We start from the raw sequence: 19,379 nt of genomic DNA, 5'->3' as shown, positions 1-19,379 counted from the left end.
GCCCCCAAATCATCAAGTCGGAGAAGATCATGACGGCATACGTGAGGCAGATTCGAGCTTACCCGAATAGGCACTGCGCAAAGCCCGGGCAACACGGCCGAGAGGCCGAGCGTTGGGGTCACGCAGCAGCTCCCGAATCGTTAGCATTGCCCGTTGCGGCATGAGACAGAGAATTTGCGTTTCCCGTTGATGAGAGACGGCGTTACCTAGCACGCGCCGTCGACGTTCAATTTCCGGGCAGGCGATAAGAGATGAGCGGATAAGGTGGTCAATTATGCTGCTGCGGCGACGGGCTGCTGGGGAAGGCGGTGTCGTGGCTGCGGCGAATTACTCGTGCTGGCTGCCATCAAGCCCAAACGTGACGGGTGCCGATCAGCATTACCACCGGCGTCATAGGGATGCTTTGGATGCTTGATCGACAGGCGGCGGCGGCTCCTGAATCACGAGTGCGCGCGTGGATGGGCTGGAGTGGGCGGTGGCGGCGAGGGCGGGTCGCGGCCGGAGGGTTGAGCAGCAGGAAAAAGGGCAGGCCCGGCGCGCCGCTGCCTCGCGTCCTTGGCGGGGCGGACCCTTACCGGCAACGGTGCTTAGCTGCCTGCGGCTGCCGGCGGAGGCGTGCGGTGCTGCGTGACATTGGGGCGCCGCCGTCATTGGCAGGCGCCGCGAAACCCACCTGGCACCAGCTGCTGGCATCATTCAAACAGGGGCGTGAAGATGCGAGGCTGCGGCGATCGGGCGCGCCGGCCAGCAGGTTTCTGCTGGTCCCCGCCGTATGATCCCCCACTCGCCTGCCACGAGGGTGCGGCCTGGACTTTCCATGGTGACTGCACCCAACAAGCTTGGGCGTTTGGGTCATTTGGCACATGACGCGCCTTGGAGCCGTTGCGCTGAAGCGCCCGCCAAACACGCACCACGTCGTCAGTCCTCTTCAGACATCAAGCCCTCCAAGAGCCCTGCGACCGGCCAATCCTGTGTCCTCCTGCCCATTCGCACGCTGCCTGCTGTGACGCCTGTTTGACTGCGGCCCTGAAGCCATCGCCTCCCAGCGCGCCGCCCTCGCCCAATTCCGCTCCCGAGCGCAACACCAACGACTCTTCGCATCCCGCCCACCGCACGCCAAAACCACCACCCGCCCGGCTCAGAGCACACGAGCGACTCAATGAGCGCCCTGCAGGATCCGCCCAAGGCCATGCCCGTTGGGCCCAGCCCGCGCAATTCCTCCGTCGCCCTGTTGCCGGAGCGCCGCACCACCGGCGACGGCGACGCCGCCCACGACGACTCAACCGCAACCCCAAAGTCCGCCAGCAAGCGCCGCTTCTTCGGACTGGGGCGGAAGAAGGACGGCGCCGACAAGAGGGAGGAGAAGCCGATCAAGCAGCAGGACCAGGCGCCGCCGCGCACGCCCGCCGGCGTGCCTGCGAACGCGACTGCGCCAGCCTCGCAGCAGCAGCAGACGACGCCTCTGCGCGCTGCCGTGCGTCCTATTTCACCAAGGTATTCGCCGCCCATCGATGCCCGCCAGGCCTTCGTCAGCACGCCTCAGGGCAGTCCGCGCGTCTATGCTTCATCCGCCGCGTCCCCTAGCAGGGGTTACAGATCCTCCTCGCCGCGGCTCCACTCGCCGGCTTCATCGCAAATATTCGAGCGCAATGTGCAGGAAAGCACCCTCTCGGGCGAACTTTCGCCCGCCATACCCTCGCATATCCAAACAGAGGATCACATCCCGCCGGTTCTGGAAGCTTCCGCCCAGGCCATCACGGACGATCACCTGAACCCGGATGAGGTCGAGATCGTAATGCACTCAGCGCACCAGCCCGCAGTATCCAGCGTCCCCCCAAGTTCTGCCTCGACCGAGGCTGTGTCGTCGCCAACGATCGACGAGGTGGCCTCCAAGTCGGAAACGGACGACGGGGCCGATGGCTCAAACTACGGCTCCTTTGACAAGGAAGACGTGCGTCGCCTCTCCTTCATCTCCTTCGCAGACGTCGTTCAGGCAGAACACGCCGAGACTAGCCGCGACTCCATCCACCACATGTCTCTCTCATCGACCGCAAATCGTTCGCCGTCTCCTGTTCGGAGCCCCGCTTCTTCTCGCGGTGTTGGCACGAGCCCCCCTACCAGCGGTGCTCCCAGTATGAAAGGAATCGACGCGAAAGCACCACGTATAGGCGGTGCGCCCGCAAGTCCGACTCTTTCTCAGGGCGCCTACAGCCCGCCGCTCAGCGGCGGTGAGCTCATGGTCGAGACTATGCGACAAGCATTGAGGAAGACTGGCAGTGGTGACTTGAGCGGTGCGAGAAGCCCAAGCCAGCCAATGAGCGCTGCTAGCCTCGAACCAGAAGGCTCAGATCGACCGCCGTTTAGGTAAAGAAGCCAGGGCCATTGGGGTTGCGCACACGGTGCGACGTGTTGCTTGGCAGGCTTACTGTACGCGGAATTTGAAGGGTGATGGGAGGGGCTGATGTGTTCGGACGTGGCCACCGTCATGACGGGTGATGCACGCAGGTGCAGGTACGGATAGTCTGGGTGTTCCAAGGATGCTCAGCTGGGATGGACCTGTGCAGATGGTCAGGTATGATTTGGTTCGCGGAGTACCCCTTTTCTGCTTTTTCTTTCTACGAACGCCCGTTTGCTTCTGCCTCACTTTCTAGGTTTATGTTCTTTTCTTTTTCTCTTGGGCAGAAGATTTACCATGGGCGCATGTTGGCGTGGTTTGCTCTTTCAGCAGGCAGATTCCCCTTCGCGGTGATGGTTGTTTTTCTCCTTTCATGATTCTCTGTAGGTGGGGTCTATCTTTCATCTTACACGTTCAATTTTCTTTCGTGCTGGAGCATGATGGAGACGGATTGTTACCCCTATTTGGGACGTTTATACCGATTGTGATGAATGACGGTCAATACACACGTCATGATTTTCAGATATTTGTTATTGAGCTGCACCGAGAATGGCAGAGTCGCATTGCTTACGGAGACTGCACCGAATTCAGTGGGGCAACTTGTCGAGAAGTGATTCACGGGCTGTCAGATGACGGGATGCTGATTCATTGGCGGAGGCCCGACGAGTTTTAACTTCTCACCGCCGGGCCAGAACACGGGACATGTGTCTCCTGTCGCTCAGGCTGGGTGCTCATAAGGCCGAGTGGCTTCTGGGACCAAGAAGCCAAGTGTTGATCAGCCTTGCAACCCGGCAAGTGCATTTCCGGCTAGTAAGCGACAAGAGCACCCGACGTGGAAAAGGCTCTATAGCTGCACAAGGCAGTCAATCAAAGATTAGACGAGGGAGAGGACCCTATTCGGCGCCCGACTGACAGTCTGATACAAGGCAATGGGTGCCTGACGGCCTTTTTGGCCCCATTGCCCAGCCATTGACGCCGGCGTTCAGGTATACAGCGTGCTGCAGCAGCGCAGCACAGGTCCGTACGGGCCGTTCGCCCGACAAAAAAAGAAAAGCAATGCAAGGCTGGGGACAAGTAATTACCAGGAACCCACATCCATCACAGCACGAGGCCATTGGTGGCTGCACGGCGGATGTTTCGAGGGCACCGGGCGAAACAACGGCACGCCGGGACGAAACCTCGTTGCGAGGCCCTGAGGCGCCACGTATGTGGTGCTCGGAGAGATAGGTACACAGGAGAATAATTGACATGATGGCTCGTGGCCCTTGTGCAATGCTGGAGTTCAAACGGGCAGCCAGCTGTCCGTTCCCAGCGCCACGGTAATGAGAAAGGGCGCAGGGAGCCCCGACGCGGGTGGCTCGAGTGCTCGCTGCGCTGTTCCAAGCGAAGGGTCTTGTGCTTCCAGGGGCGGCAGAGGCAGCGAACCTCGTCCCTTGGCTGTCGTTTGGGCGCGCCCGACGCGCTGACGGGCGCTGCAGATGGACGACTAGCAGTGGGCGGGGCGGGCGGCGAGTGGGAGCGGACGGCGAGGGCAGCGATTCGACGGCTATGCTAGCTATGCTACGGGGGCGGGCGCGGCAGGCCGGCGGGCTGGGCGTGGAGCGGCGGTGCTCAGTGCGCAACGCTGCATGCGGTGAGCGGCGCCGTTGGGCAGTTGAGCGAGGCCGGGCGAGGATGCATGCGTGGAAGCGTCAGATCGAAGGCTTGGCCGCGCAAGGGGAGAGCGTCAGCCTGCGCGGTGCAACGGCGGTGCTCAAGCAGATCGCTGCATGCACCTGGGTGGACTCCAGCGGAGGGGGGAGCCGCACCGATGGCCAGGCACCGCAACCCAGCGCCAGAGGCGAGTCGAGCATCGCCTGCCCGAGCGCCTCTCTTCCCGCTCCGAGGCGCCCTAACCGCTGCGGGCACTGCTGCTGGGTGCTGAGGGCGATTCCCTGTCGCATGGCACGAGCGCCCGGCCCTATTCATCGCTCGAGCGAAGGCAGAACCACGAACACCAGGCCCGCCCTGACAAACACCGCTCTCATCACGTCCACCGCCGCCCATTCCCGCCCAGCAGCGCGCGCACAGAGCCGCGCCTCCCTCCCACCGACACTGCGGCGCGAGCGAACGCACCGCCAGCGCGACGCAGACCCCCGAGCTTGCCGAGCCTCTCGCTCGCCTCCTGCTCCTGCGAAGCTGCGAACGCCCCGGCCCTGCCCCCGAGCCCCCAGCACGACCGACGCCCGCATGCCTCCCTGACCCGCGGCGCCAGCACGATCGTCCTCCACACCAGCGAACCCTCGCCGACGGCAAACCAATGCGGGCGCTCGCCATCGCTACGGGTCGTGTTCATTGCGTTATCGCCGCGCAGGTCTGCGTCTCGCTCGGGCCTCGCACAGCCGAGTCTGCTCGCCAGTCACGCATACACAACCACACGTTACACGCGGCGGGCGCCAGTGGCAGACGTCTGCAGTCCCGTTGCGGCCGGCGTGCTCTCTGCCAACGAGCGCCGTTTGCCTGAGTCCGGGAGACCCCAAGCACCACCCGCACGGCCGTCGACTAGTCTAGCATCATGGACACCGCCCGGCCCTCGCGCCGCAAGAAGACGGCGACTTCTGTCCCGGAAGACGCACCCTACGCTCAGGACGAGTCCCCGTTGCCCAGCGCATCCTTCTCGCAATCTTCCTCCACCATCCGTCCGGTTACCCCCGAGTCGAACCCAGACATCGACCAGTCCTTCTCGCATGCCCCCGACGACCACCTGCAAGCCGACTTCAGCACCGCGACCTCCCCCGCGACCTCTCCCAAGACCCTGGCGCACGACGGCTCCAACCACATGCACCGCAGCCTGGTCAGCCGAAATGCGGCGACGGCAAACGATGGAGAGTACGCAATGAGGAGCTCTCGCGAGCCGGGCAGCCGCCCGCGCACCCGGACCATGGAGGAGCGGACGTCGAGAGACCGCTCGCCGTCTTCGTTGTTCAAGAGCCGTCACCGCATCGGCTCAGTCCACTCGACCGGCCCGGTCCCCTTCCAAGGGCTCGACGATACCGTCACTTCCATCGGACACCCATCCACCATCTCGCCGCCTCCCGTCAACTCGTCGCGGAACAACTCTGGCTCGCGCGCACGCCTCATGAAGCAGCCGCCGCGGACAACCTCCCCGCTGCCCCATTCGCACTCGGCCCAACCGGATTCGTGGGTGTCGCCAGTCCCGGCCTCGGACGCAAAGAAAATACTGAGACTCATGCGGTCGACTTGTGGACGGATGAAGGGCATGCTGGCTTTCAGAAGGGGAGACACAAGCCCTTGGGCGTTGTCGTACTGTTACATCAACGAAGAGTCCGGCAGTCTGGTGTACGAGCCCAAGAACGACAACTCCTATCACCGGACTCTTATTCCCGACCTGCGCGGTTGCCGGGTCAAGACCGCGTACGATGCTGAATCCTACACCGCCTATATCGATATTAATCTGCACAATTCTAACCTGGAGGTTCACCTACGCCCTCCGACACAGGAAGAATACGACTCGTGGTTTGCCGCCCTCATGTGCTGGCAACCCATCCGCCCCAAAGGAATCCAGAACAAGATGGCAAAGCCCCAGCAACCGCTTTCAAGCGCAAGCGGCAGGCCACCGCTCGACAGCCGGCGGCATTCGGAGATCTCCCTTTTGAAGGAGGCACCGATAATAAAAGTTGGAAAGATGATTTTCTGGGACACAAATGTATCATACAGCAACGCCGGCAACCCCAAGTCCGCCCAAGCCGCGGCGGCTGGGTCCGCTCGACCTGCTCCGGCGACCCGCATGCAGAGCTTTGGTGCCCGCAGGTGGCGCCGTGTTTCCTGCACGCTGCGGGAGAACGGCGAGTTGAAGCTGTACTCCGACACTGACGTCACGCTCGTTTCGGTGGTGCAGCTGTCGCAGCTTTCGCGATGTGCGGTTCAGCGGCTGGATCCGACCGTTCTGGATAGCGATTTCTGCATTGCTATCTACCCTCAGTACACCTCCACCTCCACTTCTCTATCTCTTCTCAGACCGATTTTCCTGTCCTTGGATTCCCGGGTGCAATATGAGGTCTGGCTTGTCCTTCTTCGCGCATTTACGATACCCCAATTATACGGCCCGAAACAACCTTCGATCAGTCTTCCAGAAGATTTGCAGTCGCCAGGGTCGCAATCGTCACAGCTGGCCCAAGCGCAAAGCGCCCTAGACATGTTCCGCATGGAACGATCGCTCAACGTTCGCATCATCGAGGCTCGGCTAAGCCCACCCTTGAGCCCCAAGTTTGGCGAGGGCCGCGCCATTCATCACGGGCCACGGCCTTCGTCAGGGAACAAAGAACTGCAAGGTGGCTATTACGTCGAAGTCCTCTTGGATGGCGAGACTCGCGCAAGGACCATGATCAAAGACGCTGGCGACCCATTCTGGCGGGAAGAGTTCGATTTCCAGGATTTGCCGGCGGCCATGTCAACGGCCAGCCTGTTGCTTAAGAAGAGACCGACGACACCGCCGAGTAACGGAGCAAAGGCTCAAATCTATGCCAAGGATCTGGCCAGGGAAGCGTTTGCCGGCAACGACAGTTCTGGTGGCTACTCGGGCATCTCTTTTGACCAGACCTGTGGAAAAGTCGACGTCTATCTTGATGATCTCGAATCCGGTCAGGAGGTGGAGAAGTGGTGGCCCATGATCAACATGTATGGCAATTCCGTCGGCGAGTTACTCGTTCGTGTGAAGGCAGAGGAAGGTGTGATCCTGATGGCGCGGGACTATCAGCCGATGTCAGAATTGCTGCACCGCTTTTCCAATGGATTGACTCTCCAAATCGCAACCATGATACCGCAGGAACTCAAGAGGTTAAGCGAATGCCTGCTCAACATTTTCCAAGTCTCTGGCCAAGCCGGCGAATGGATCATGGCCCTTGTCGAGGAAGAAATCGACGGCACAGCCAAGGAAACCTCGGTCAGTCGGCTTCGTTTCAGTCGTCGCCTCGGTTCAGGCGACGCTGGTGACTTGACTTACTCCAACGCTGGCGATCGCGAACTGGTCGTCCGTGATTTGGGCAACAATGCCAAACTCGAGGCAAACCTGTTGTTCCGCGGCAACACATTGTTAACCAAGGCTCTCGACTTCCACATGAAGCGTCTCGGCAAGGAGTACCTCGAAGAAACCCTCGGGGAGAGGTTGCAGGAGATTGCAGACCGTGATCCTGAATGCGAGGTTGATCCGAACCGCATCGGCGACCCGCATGAGGTGCAGCGCAATTGGAAGAGGCTCATTGCTCTGACCGAGGAGATGTGGGATGCCATTGCTTCCAGTGTCCACAGGTGTCCTGCAGAACTGCGTTTGATCTTCAGGCACATCAGAGCATGCGCAGAGGACCGCTATGGAGACTTCCTGAGGACGGTTACGTACAGTTCCGTCAGCGGCTTCATCTTCTTGCGTTTCTTTTGCCCGGCCGTCCTAAACCCCAAGCTGTTCGGTTTGCTGAAAGGTATGTTTGGATGACCCAGGGCGCGACGACACGGGATGCAGCTAACATTCAATAGATCACCCCAAGATGCGCGCCCGACGCACGTTGACTCTGATCGCAAAATCGCTTCAGGGTCTTGCCAACATGTCAACCTTTGGCGCCAAAGAACAGTGGATGGAGCCCATGAATTCATTCCTGAACGGTCACCGGCACGAATTCAAGAAGTTCATTGACGATATCTGCTCAATTTCGCCGAACACCTCGTCTGTTTCGCCGATCCCTCCCTCGTACAGCACGCCGCTCGCAATCTTGCAGCGTTTGCCACCCACCAGCAGGGAAGGTTTCCCAAGTCTGCCGTACCTCATCGACCACGCTCGGAACTTTGCCGAATTGGTAACACTGTGGCTTGACAACACGGGAGAGCTTGCTGAGAACCTGGCGCAAGAGGAGGGTGACCTGGCAAAGTTCCACAACATCTGCGTCGCCCTCAACGCACGAACACGTGATTGTCTGGAACGGGCCGAACGCGCTGAAAGGCCAAGCAGCACCCTCAGTGTCAAGTGGGAAGAACTGGTGGAGCAGCTGGAGCATACCTCGATATCTCCGGCGTCTGAGTATCCTCCACCGGTGCCCACTGAATCTCCGCCACTCGGATTCGAACTGGGAAGCCTGAGGCGGAGGCACAGAGACACGGAGACGAGTACCGGATCGGGCACCTCGGCGCCGTCCTCTGCCATTCCTTCAGCCCCTATGTCGCCAACGTCGACAATCGGAACTTTGCCGATTCAAGGCGGGCCCATGTCCCCCATGTCTCCTAGCTTGCCGATTCAAGGGGCGACTGGCAATGTGACCTGGCAACGTGACCCTTGGGACTTTGCGCGCGAACGCGATGCGCAACGTGTCTCTGATACACCGACGACATCAACAACCGCGGGAACGCTGGGCAGCAGCCGCAGTCTCTCGCAGAGGGCTACGCACAACCGGATCGCAGCATCGTCCCCTGCCCGTTCAGCAGCTTCTACAAACAATACGCCGCGTTCGTCGAGCCGATATGCGCCTAGCACCGAAGGTGGTAACGCAAGCCAGTCTGGGAGCGTGAAAGGCAGCATTGAGGAGACCAGTGATGAGGAGGATATCGAGGATGATGGGGAGAGTAGCATGGGCGGAGACCTTGCCAGCCACGGACGACAAACGCCCCCAGGTTCGTCTCATGGAGGATTCGAGGAACGCATGGGTGTTAGCGAGCAGTTGCTCTCACACCAGAGCGTCGGCCCTGGCAGTTACCAGGGCCCCGGAGGATCTCAACCTCCGTCTGACTGGCCTCGGCCGATCAACGGACCAGGGGGCATGGCGGGCAGTAATTTCACCATGCCGAACAGTGTCTATCCTGCGAATCCACACGCGTACACGCCATCGCGCGGACCATCTCAGCAAACTTCCTACTCAACCCTCGCGCAGGCCACTGGAGTTCAAAGCATGGAGAGCAGCGCATACAGTGACAATGGCCACTCGACGCCAACGGCCATCTCAACGTACCAGGCGGGTTCCATCGTCCCCACGCAGCATTCCCCCGGCGGCATGTACGATGAGGACGGGTCGGAAAGCGAAACTACTGCATTACCGCAAGTGAACGCCCGGGGGGATCGGAACTACAGCGATGTGCTCGAGAACTTGAGCAGGAGCGAGAGAGAAAGCAGAGGTCTGCGCAGCCTGGTGTTCAAGAAGAGGAGCAAAGACGGCAAGGACCGGTCGGAAAAGGAGCGGGAAAGGGAGGAGAAGCGCGAGCGGCGGAAGATGGAGAGGCATGCGGAGAAAGAGCGGGAGAAACTCGAGCGGGAGAGAGAGAAGGAGAGGGGCCGAGAAAGAGGAGGCACGCAGAGAGGGCGGGAGAGAATGGGGGACTTGAGCAGCGAGCTGCGAGCTGACGACGAATGACTCTCGCCAGCCCTGTCCCCATGTTTCATGTCTTTTGTCCTGCATCGCGACGCGTTTGATTAATTCTTCGCGAACCCTGGGAGGCGCCGAGTTCTTGCATCCTTTTGCTTTTTCTTCAATTGAAGAATGTTTGGAAAAAGGGTGGCATTGGTGCTTTTTTGGGACGAAAAATGTTCTGTCATTGTTGGGAGAGTGGTCATCTTTTCTAGCATCTTTTTCTTCGACCCTTTCACGAACCCTGTCGTTGTCATTCTTCACATCACTTGCATAGAGATTCCCCAAAGAGGTGGACCGAGGTGTCAATGGGGGGGTTTTTGATCTTTTTTATTGTTTCCTTGGTGGACGAAAGCGAGGAGGTGCGTTGGGAGAGCGGGACGGCCTGTGGATGATGAAAGTAGCATTTACCGGGTGTCTTGTGTGTTGTGTGTTTTTACCTTGTTTTTGCTGTTTACTATTTGCTGTTTCTACATAGCGGACCCTACTGCACTACCTTTTAGTTGATGATGTCTACGATAGGATAGGAAGGAGGCCTTTTAACGTAACCTACCACCGTTAGTACCTACACCAGACACACGATATTCTTTACTTGGGGCGGTCTTCCACACCTCACTCTTCCCTTGTTCACCCATCCCTCGTCGACTCTCTCTCTCTCCCCTACGAGACGCCCCAGAGCCCCCGTTTTCCCCAATCCCTCTCGAGTCCGTTGCTTGAATTGGACTCGGAGGCGCTCCTCTCTCATGCATTTACGGGCGCACGATACCTACCTCTCCTTTCATATATGGACTTTTGACGAAGAAAGTTACGAAGGTTGGGAGATACATATACCCCACACAGGGGAAAGGAGCAAAACCCTCTCTCTCTCTCTCGTCTCTCTAGGCGAAGTTGACCGACCGACCCCTGTTCTGCAAACTTGAAGGAGGGTTCGGTTATTCGCCTTACCGCCCTTTCTTCTTCTTCCTTCTTCTTTCACGGAAGCTTCCTGCCTTCCCCTGCCTCTCTCCTGTCTCGACAGCGGGCGGGAACCTGTCATCTGCATTTTTTTTTATGCCATCCTCCGCGGCAGGTTTTTTTTCCCCCTCGCTTGTATCGAGGCAACCGCCGCCGCCGCCGCCGCCGCCGCTGCCGCCTCCACCTCCCTTGGACCGCCGGTTTGCAAATCCTCTCCCCCCGTTTCTTCCTTCTTTCTTTCCCTTAATCCCATCGTTTTTGTCTTTGTTTACTGCCACCACCCCTCTTTCCTTCAGGGCGATCGTTACAAGAAAGCGGCGGCACAACAGCGGTTGGAGGGAGATCCATCTTCACTGCCAGAAGGAGACAGAAAGAGAGAGAGAGAAAGAGAGGGAGGAAGGGAGGAAAAGTGAAGAGGGTAAGCGGGTATGGGTGGCACGTGTTGTTGGAGAGAGGAGGCATGTGGTGTGTGCATTCGCGCATGCATGCATCGAGGGCAGGGCAGGCAGAAAATAAGGTGGGACAAGTGTTCTCTTTTTCCCCTTCCGTTCCTCTTCGGGTTGATGACGAGTAAAAACGAGGATATGGGTGTGTACGAGATGGGGACGGGAATAAGAAAAAAGGGAAAAGGGCATGTGCACGATCTTTCACGTTTCCCTTTTCCTTTTCTTTCTTGTTTGGCCGTTTCATGCTCGATCGGAGTATCTCCCTTCTCTCTCTGTTGTTTTTTATGATAGACTTCTCATGTACGTACAATGTGTGTATAGTGTGGTATACACACAGCCTGTGATGTAAGCATTCTAGACCCTGTTAGTCTCTGGAAATCGGGCGCCGCGACTTTGCGCTTTCACCTCGACGTTTTCCCCAGGATGGAACGCTGCTGCTGCTGCGGACGGTTGAGTACGACTGATGGCTGGTTCCGCATGATGAGGAGGAAAGTCGTGAATTACTGGAGGGAAAAGCCCCTCTACGATGATGGCTATATAAGAAGTTTGTTTACAGAAAAGAAGTGTGGAGGGGAAATATCGGAAGAGAGAGAGAGAAGAAGAAGAAGAAGAAGAAGAAAAAAAGAAGAAAGAAAGAAAAAACCACCATTTCCAATCCGTTCAAACACACGCAGCGAGCGATCCAACTCTTTCCCGCGATTCTTTCCCGTCCCATCCATCCATCCCCCTCTAAACCCCTTCCCCCCACCAACCAAACCAAACCAACCAACCCCCATCACACCAACCACATCACGGCCCATAAAACCAATACTCGGCCGCATATTTAACCTCGACCTCCCCGCCCTCGCCCCCCTCCTCCAACCCCGCGCACGCGTCGTCCCGCGCCGTGCCCCCCGCCGTCACGACGCGGTACACGGCGGCGATGCCGTCGTCGGTCGTCGCGGCTTTGGTCAGGTACAGCCACGGCACGGCGCCCTCGCCCTCCAGCCCGGCGCACGCGTCGGCCGGCGCGGCCGCGCTGCCTTCTTTCGTCCCCTGGAACACGACGTCGTCGATATTGGCGCCGTCGGCCGAAGGGAAGAGGTCCCAGGTCGGTGTCAGGGTGGAGGAGAAGAAGTGCTCGCCGAAGGCGGAGGAGGGCAGGCCGGAGGACGAGGACGAGGAAGAGGAGGAGGAGCCGGTGGCGGTGGATTCCCACGGCATTTGCGCGATGACGGCGTCCCACCAGGTGTGGTCGGTAGCGGCGGAGGAGGAGGGGGAAGAAGAGAGGGCGCCGTACATGGCCAGCGCGAGCGGCGGCAGCGCGTCCTCGAACAGCCGGCCCAGCGGCGACGAGAGGAAGGGCCCGATGTCCCAGAGCGAGGCGAGCGCGCCGGCGGACGAGGGCGTGGCGGAGCCGTTGCCGCTGCACGTGTAGTTTTGCGTCCCCACGCCCAGCGCCACGTGCTTGAGCTTGTAGCCGGCCGGCGGCGTGGGCAGCGGCGTCGCGGCGCCGGCGATGGTCGGGAGCGTGAGGCGGGAGAGGTCGGGCGTGCCGCCGCGGCGGTCGTGGGTGTTGTGGGGGGAGCGGGCTTGCGTGTCCTGTGAGGATATGGGGCTGCCGGTGGTGAGGTGGGCTGCCGCCAGGAGGATGGTGAGAAGGATGGAGGTGATGGTCCGTGAGGTCGACATCTTGGAGGGTGTCTTTTGCCTTCCCAGTCGGTTCGATGTTGCCCTGGGTTGCTGTTTGCTGTTGGTAGTGCTGGGTGAAGGCCAAAGAAGGCCCTTTGTTGTGCCTTTCCTATTCCCAGCGCAATGAGAGACTATGGAGGAAGTGCGACAGGCGAGTTGGGAGAAAGTCGGCCGTGGTCCCACGGTCGTAAGGGCGAAATGCAGGGCAGACGCCTTTTCTTCAATCCCGCCGAGAAAGAAAAAAACTTAAGCGCCGTCCCCAGATTGATGTTGCACGAGGAACAAGGGCCGATACGTGAGACGAGGGTCGAGTAATACGGGCGGCAAACGAAAAGGGAAAGCAGCAAAGACGGAAATTTTGTGGGGACCGGATCCCAGCCCGCCGTTTGCTCGTCCAATCGAGGGCCGGCGTGTGTATAAGCTAGGTGGTGGGAGCGAAGTGTGGGTGCACGGCAGGGAAACTTTGTGCGTTTGAATCGGGTCAGCGACGCAGCAAGCAAACAGTCAGCGTCGGATGATTTTATAAAGAGGCTGAGAGGCGAAGGAAAGCTACGGCTGCACTTTGGTTTTTGGGCGCAGCGGGAAGCATGTCCAGCATGCATCCCGGCTGCAGCCAACACCCATGCCGCAGCCCTTTCTTCCCTCCCGTGCTACCCCTGCTTCACACGGCTAGCGGCAGACCTTTGGGCTAGGCCAGTTCTGGCAGCAAGCCAACGGGGCGCCTCTCTGAGGTGTAAAGTGGCAGGAGCAGTTAGCCAGGACAAGTCACTGTGGCACTGTGCCACCAACCCACATGACTTCGCCATAGAAGAGAGGTGAGCGGGAGCAGGCTTGGGAAAGGTTGGCTGCAGGTTGGAGGCGTGAGCGAGAGAGCGTATATGAAAGAGCAAGGATTCGAGCACTTCTCGAACGCAGGAATCGGGCAGGGGTCATGACAAGCGCCTCCTGCAAGATGTTGGGTGGCTGCGGCACGCTTGGACCAGCAGGTCTCCCGGGGGCCCTTGTCGAATGCGGCATTGGAAATACTGTGCAGGCGAAGGCGGCGGCTAGCCAGGTCATCCATGCTCGGCGGCCAGAGAGGCGAGAACGGCGGCCAAGGCAGACAGCGGGATCCACGGCTGAACAGGACAGACAGGCGGATTTCGAGAAAGCAGGAGGCAGGGAGGCGGGAAGTGGAGCAGGCGGGCTGCTGTGCAACTCGGGAGCCGCTGAGCGCTTAGGCTGTGCGATGGCGTTGATGGCAGACAGCAAGTGCGCACCGCGTTCGGCACGAGGCACCAGCACCAGCCTCCAGGAGCTTTGACATGTTCTCAGAAACACTCACATGCTCATTTCACGGCTGTCCGACTACTGCAGCAATATGCTCTGCCCTGGGGGTCGACCACCTCGGGCAGCAACCGGATCCGTCTGTGAATGGGCGAGTGGGTCGCGGTGACGGCCGCCATCGGGCTGAGCTCCGCAGAGAAAATGGGAACAGGGCCGCTTGAGGGCATTGGGCGCCGCGTACGGGTGTGGGAGTTGAGCAGTCGTCGGTGGTGGCTTGCCGCTACTGGTGCTGTTTGCAGGCTAGCGCCGAGTCGTGGGCGGCTAAATGGAACCTTTGCAGCGTGTTGCAGGTGGAGTAAATTAAGCTGTTTCTTTACTTAGATTGTCCGCAAATTAGCCCCAATTTTACGTGGTCGAGGCCACCTCCACTTCTGCACCTGTCCCATCGTCGAGGGTTGCGCGGCTAATGAGGAACATTGCGTGAGCAGATTTCCCGGCTCTTCTCTTTTCTGCCTTCTTCACCTTTTGACCAACTGACTTGACACCCAGCAAAGTGCGCGTGGAAATCTATTTCCCTTATTGCATTTCATCAGCCCTATCCGCGTCCCGCCGAGCAGCTAGACCTTCGCCTCGACTTGACGTTTCCATGCCTCGTGCAGCAGACCTCTTGTCTCAGACCCGTTTGAACTCTGCCGTCTGGGGGGCTGCAGATCCTCCGACCGCCTCTGTTTTCAACGCTCGGCAGGCCTTATTGTTCCTTTCGGTTGAAACCGTGTATGTGCAACACTGATGAAGAGACAAGTCACATCCGAATCTCTGTTCCCTTTCGCAACGTCAGCTTTGCAGATCTTGGAACGCTTTCCGCTTCCTAGCCGCCTGTCATTGAGCTACCGCTATACGTCGCGGTAAGCTGCAGATTCCCTGCACCTTGCGCGTTTGCCTCCATAGGTACCCGCTGTTGAAGAAGTCATCAAAACGCGGTGGTGGATGAGTTCGCTTGCAAATTTGCGTCCATTGTCGTACCATGCACGGTGGGTGACAGGAAACAGTGAACGAGAATCGCATCGAGGCTGCTGGGTAGGCCTTTTCTCTTGACTGCCTGCACTTTCCGACGCCGCCAGGCATGCGCTTCCCTGACCTTGACTTCAGCAGGCTGAGTGAAATGTTTTGGTGACACGAAACAGGACAACGAACGGGCTTTCAGTGACGTTCCCGCCGCCCAAGTCCGGTGATGGCGACATGCGCATCAGTGCCGCCGCCGCCGTCCACACCAGCAAAAGTTGCGAACCAAGCGCATGTCTGTCGCGGCGCGGTGATGATCACAAACAGCGCCTCTCCCCCCGCCGCCGACAACGGCAATCTTCTTCTTTTCCTTTCTTCCTTTTCTTCCTCGAGGGCCCACGCAAGGTGGACCTGCCTCAACGAAAAAGAGAAGTTCGCGTCGGCCGGAGGCAGTGCAATACCGGCGACACCGTGACCAGTGACATAAGCGGAGCCCAGAGGCCACCAGCCCGTTTCCAAAAACTAGTTTAATCAAAAGAAGTGCCCCCCGTAGGGGGCGTTCTAGAGATTAAACTAAAAAGAACAGAAACTACACTTGATCTAAGCCAAAAGGCAAAGAGAGCTGAAGAAGAAAAAGAGGTGTTTGGGTTGGGAGGAGGGCGGCTTTATATGGAGAGGAGGGCGGGCGGACTGCGGAGGGTGGCACATGGACCGCCCGGCCGCCCGGTGCAGGGTCCTCGGGGCAACTGGTCGTGGGGCAGGCGTGTTTTGGCGCTTGGACACCGCGTGATGGCATGTCCGGCCTGATTGGGTGGTGGTGGCAAGCGCGTGGTCTTGATACTACCAGATGCGGTTGCGGCCACGCGTGTGGCGGAAGCGACGGGCCCTCCCGGTGACTGCTCAACACCATGTGCACAGACCTGATTGTTCGTCACCGGGAGGGTAAGGGTCTGCATGTGATAGATAGGCGAGGGAATTGGGGCCATGTGCACCTGCTTCAACACCAACCTGAAGAGGTCACGATGTCGTGCTGGACCCTGGCCGAAGGCACCTTGAGAAAGCCACCTTGAGGAAGGCACCTTGAAGAAGGCACTCGCACGGACGCGGCCAACCCACCCGACGTGCTTTCCCGGTATCATTTGACCCCATCTGACGGAATTGAAGGGTTCAAAATGCTAAGGGAAGCAACTGGGCCCAACTTCGACGCTCAAGGATCTCAACTCTGAACAAGACCAGAGGCATGAAAAAGAACGACTACGACTACTGGCCGGTTGGTTCCGCCATACTTCTTCATAGAGAGCAATACCGCTTCCAGAATCAATGAAAGCGTCAGCTTGAAGGTGCATCATGCGATGTCATCATCCTTGTCATTGCCGACACTTCAGCATTACAATGGAATGATGGCACTATAACTACCCCAGTGATGCTGAGTGATGTCTCATGTAACTCTGCAGAGAAGAGGAACGATGACGAACCGCGGGTAATGCTGTCAAGCCTTTACGGCCGGATGCAAAGAGAAGTCGGGCCCGACTCCCAGTGTTACAAAGGTTCATGACTTGTATATGAGCGCAGAAAGTTAGCAGTTTGCTGGATCTGCAGAGGTGCGACGCCGTAGAAGTTTGCCAATGGTCTTCTATAACGCCATTGTTTTCGATCTGCTGCTGGAGAGCGCAGACAAAATACGACGAAGTGCACTGGCCTGGACACGTGGATGCAGATCTGGGGGCGGAAAGTAAGAGAAAGGCAATCCAGGAGAACGGGACAAGAAGAAGCTCCATGATATGATGATTTGGTATTCGGGAAACAAGAAAACATGTCATCTATAAACACCCAGTATCCACAACTCACGCAAAACCTAAAAAAGAGGCACACGCTGCACACACACACACGGACACACAGACATGTCGCCATTGCTACGTCCCATTGATTTGCATCGAAGAGTATGTCTGACTCCCACTCTGAGAGAACATCGAGCAGAATGAAAACGAGCTGAAAAAAGGGGGAGGAAAACCGCATGTACCCAAACTCCGGAGACCGAGCAGTGTAAACGCGATGCAAAGAATAGCCAGTCGGGGGGTTGAACAGGCCGAGCGGGGGGGATAAAAAAGTGGAGAGGGCATAACGCTGCCTCTGCCAAGGGGTACACAGAGCAGGCCCACGAGTCTTGCCTCGAGATGAAAACCCGACATTACATGGCCATCTCTCGTTGAAGTTTCCGCAGCTCCTCCTCGTCGTCTTCCTCCTCGGCACGGGCAGGCTTCTTGCCGGTAACTGCAGGTCAAAATGTCAGCCAATCAAGACGCCAAACCGTGCGGACGCAGTGTCTTACGCTCTCCTTGAGGGCCCGTCGGTAATCTCGAGACCTTGTCCGTGACCGGGACCTGGCCCGTCTCCAGCATCTTGTTGTCCAGCTCCTCCTGCTGCAGCTCGGCGAGCTCCTCGTCCAGATCGTCCTCGTCGAGCGTCTGGCCCATGGGCTGGGCAATGGCGTCGGAAATCTCCTCGCCGATGGCGTGTTGCTCCCGCAGCTCCTCCCTGTCGAAAACGGCAATGTTAGCGTTCCCGCGCTCGGAATGATTTTCACGACGGCTTGGCGCGACGAGACGTACATGGTCTGGTCCACCTTGTCGATGGTGAGGCTGCCGTGGATCTGCTTCATGGCGGTGCCGGCGTTTCTCATGGCGTCGAGCGTCTCCTTGTTGATGTTGGCCGTCTCGATCGAGTAGATTTCGCGCTCCAGAGTCATGATCTGGCTCTGCGTCTGCTCGAGCGAGTGCTCGAACTGCTTCTTACGCCGCAGCGCGGACTTGGCAGCTGCGATGCCGGGAACATGGCCGTCAGCATATCACGTTCGAAAGCCACAAGAGAGGTGCGCAGGGCGGAAGTAGTGCGTGGCTGCGGTGGTGGTGGTGGTGGTGGTGGAATCGCAAGCGCGGCCCAACAACATGAATCGAGAGGGCCCCAGCGGCTGCGCCTTACCGGTCTTATTCGCGCTGACGTTCTTCCGCGCGATGGCGTCCTGCTCATCCATCTGATGCTGGAGGTGCTTCTCCCGCTTGGACAGCATCTCCAGCTGGCCGCGCAGCTGCAGGATGGCGTTCTTGGGCGCATCCTTCTTTTTCGCCGCTCCACCGCCGAACCAACCCAGCCCCCAGCCAGACATGTTTGACGGTTTCTCGGACAGGCGGTGACGGTCGTCTCAAGCGAAGCGCACTCGGCGGAGGTCGCGGGCCTCGAGCGGAGCGGGTGCAGAGGGGGTGGTGGTGGTCGTTTGCTTGTATCGGCGACGAGGGCGTGGACCGATCTGCGCGCGGGCGGCGGGGCGCTCTGCGCAGCGGAAGAACGTTGGTTGCACGTTGGCGGGCGGGGATCAGGCGTGGAAAGGCAGAGAGCGAGGAGGGACGAGGTCAATACACACGGCGGATAGCCTGCTGCCTGGCGTCGTCTGGCGATCGGGGAGGGCGAAAAGTGGAAGCCTGGTCGGAGAGTGCACGTCCGAGGTGCGGGCGAGTGATGGGGGAAGGTGAAGCACAAGGAAGCAGACGGCCGATGATGCAGCGCCCGCCGCGAGCACGTGCCGCCGCGAGCCTCAATCTGGACCTCCAACCACGGTCCCACGCGCCCCCGCGATACCACTGCCTGCCCGCTCCCTGACCTTTCCGGGCCCACGCGACGCCGCCGCGCGCCCCTTTCGCTCCCTACGTGCGACATGCGACCCGCGTCGTCCTCGCTGACCTCGTCGCGCCATGAACGGTCCGACGCCTAGTCGGCTGGTCTTCCTTTCGGACCTCCCGCGCATGGGTGCGGGCGACAAGGCGCGTTTCCTGGGCTGGTGAGCTCCCCGACGCCGGCCCGCGAGCACAGAGTCCTGACAAGCAGCGTGCAGTGTCGACAGCTACGACGCCCGCACCGGAACCTTGATCCTCAAGCATGCCTACCCCACAAAACCCTCCGTCATTGCGCGTGTCAACATCGACCATGTCCTCGAATCCGTGAAGTGCACCGACTTGGACGTTGGCGCGTGGCTGAACATCGTCGGCTATGTCCGATCACCACCCCCCAACAGGCGTAGTCAGATGGCGCAGAAGAAGAATGTGGCGGATGGTGTCTATGTCCAGGCCATCATGCTCTGGACTGCTGGGGATATCAAGCTTGACAACTACGAAAAAGCCGTGGACGCACGCAAGAAAGCCGACGCCGAAATTGATGCCTTGGGTTGCTAAACCCAAGGATTTCTGGCGGGCTTCTGCAGGGGCCATTTCG

General features: G+C 59.1%; 5 protein-coding genes across 5 annotated transcripts; 3 read left to right on the top strand and 2 right to left on the bottom strand.

The window, feature by feature from the left end:
* Window positions 1-1,159: 1,159 nt before the first annotated feature.
* SLS55_005126 (uncharacterized protein) lies at window positions 1,160-2,368 on the top strand (the record flags this gene model as incomplete). The annotated part of the gene is made up of 1 exon (XM_066776577.1): window positions 1,160-2,368. The coding sequence occupies one exon, from the start codon at window positions 1,160-1,162 to the stop codon at window positions 2,366-2,368; it is 1,209 nt and encodes a 402-aa protein (XP_066632419.1).
* A 2,581-nt stretch (window positions 2,369-4,949) lies between these two features.
* Window positions 4,950-9,783, top strand: BUD2 (GTPase activating factor; the record flags this gene model as incomplete). Its single annotated transcript, XM_066776576.1, has 2 exons — window positions 4,950-7,869; window positions 7,925-9,783. 2 exons carry the CDS (start codon window positions 4,950-4,952, stop codon window positions 9,781-9,783), a joined length of 4,779 nt encoding a protein of 1,592 aa, XP_066632418.1.
* Window positions 9,784-11,966: 2,183 nt separating this feature from the next.
* On the bottom strand, window positions 11,967-12,848 carry SLS55_005124 (uncharacterized protein; the record flags this gene model as incomplete). Its single annotated transcript, XM_066776575.1, has 1 exon — window positions 11,967-12,848. One exon carries the CDS (start codon window positions 12,846-12,848, stop codon window positions 11,967-11,969), a length of 882 nt encoding a protein of 293 aa, XP_066632417.1.
* Window positions 12,849-17,304: 4,456 nt separating this feature from the next.
* On the bottom strand, window positions 17,305-18,279 carry SNF7 (ESCRT-III subunit protein snf7; the record flags this gene model as incomplete). Its single annotated transcript, XM_066776574.1, has 4 exons — window positions 17,305-17,387; window positions 17,446-17,651; window positions 17,726-17,930; window positions 18,096-18,279. The coding sequence occupies 4 exons, from the start codon at window positions 18,277-18,279 to the stop codon at window positions 17,305-17,307; spliced, it is 678 nt and encodes a 225-aa protein (XP_066632416.1).
* A 583-nt stretch (window positions 18,280-18,862) lies between these two features.
* SLS55_005122 (uncharacterized protein) lies at window positions 18,863-19,339 on the top strand (the record flags this gene model as incomplete). The annotated part of the gene is made up of 2 exons (XM_066776573.1): window positions 18,863-18,948; window positions 19,003-19,339. The coding sequence occupies 2 exons, from the start codon at window positions 18,863-18,865 to the stop codon at window positions 19,337-19,339; spliced, it is 423 nt and encodes a 140-aa protein (XP_066632415.1).
* Between the last annotated feature and the right edge of the window lie 40 nt (window positions 19,340-19,379).

This window comes from Diplodia seriata, assembly GCF_021436955.1.
Source record: "Diplodia seriata strain FDS-637 chromosome Unknown scaffold_5, whole genome shotgun sequence".
NCBI classification, from domain to species: domain Eukaryota; kingdom Fungi; phylum Ascomycota; class Dothideomycetes; order Botryosphaeriales; family Botryosphaeriaceae; genus Diplodia; species Diplodia seriata.
This window is presented reverse-complemented; position numbering and strand designations above follow the sequence as displayed.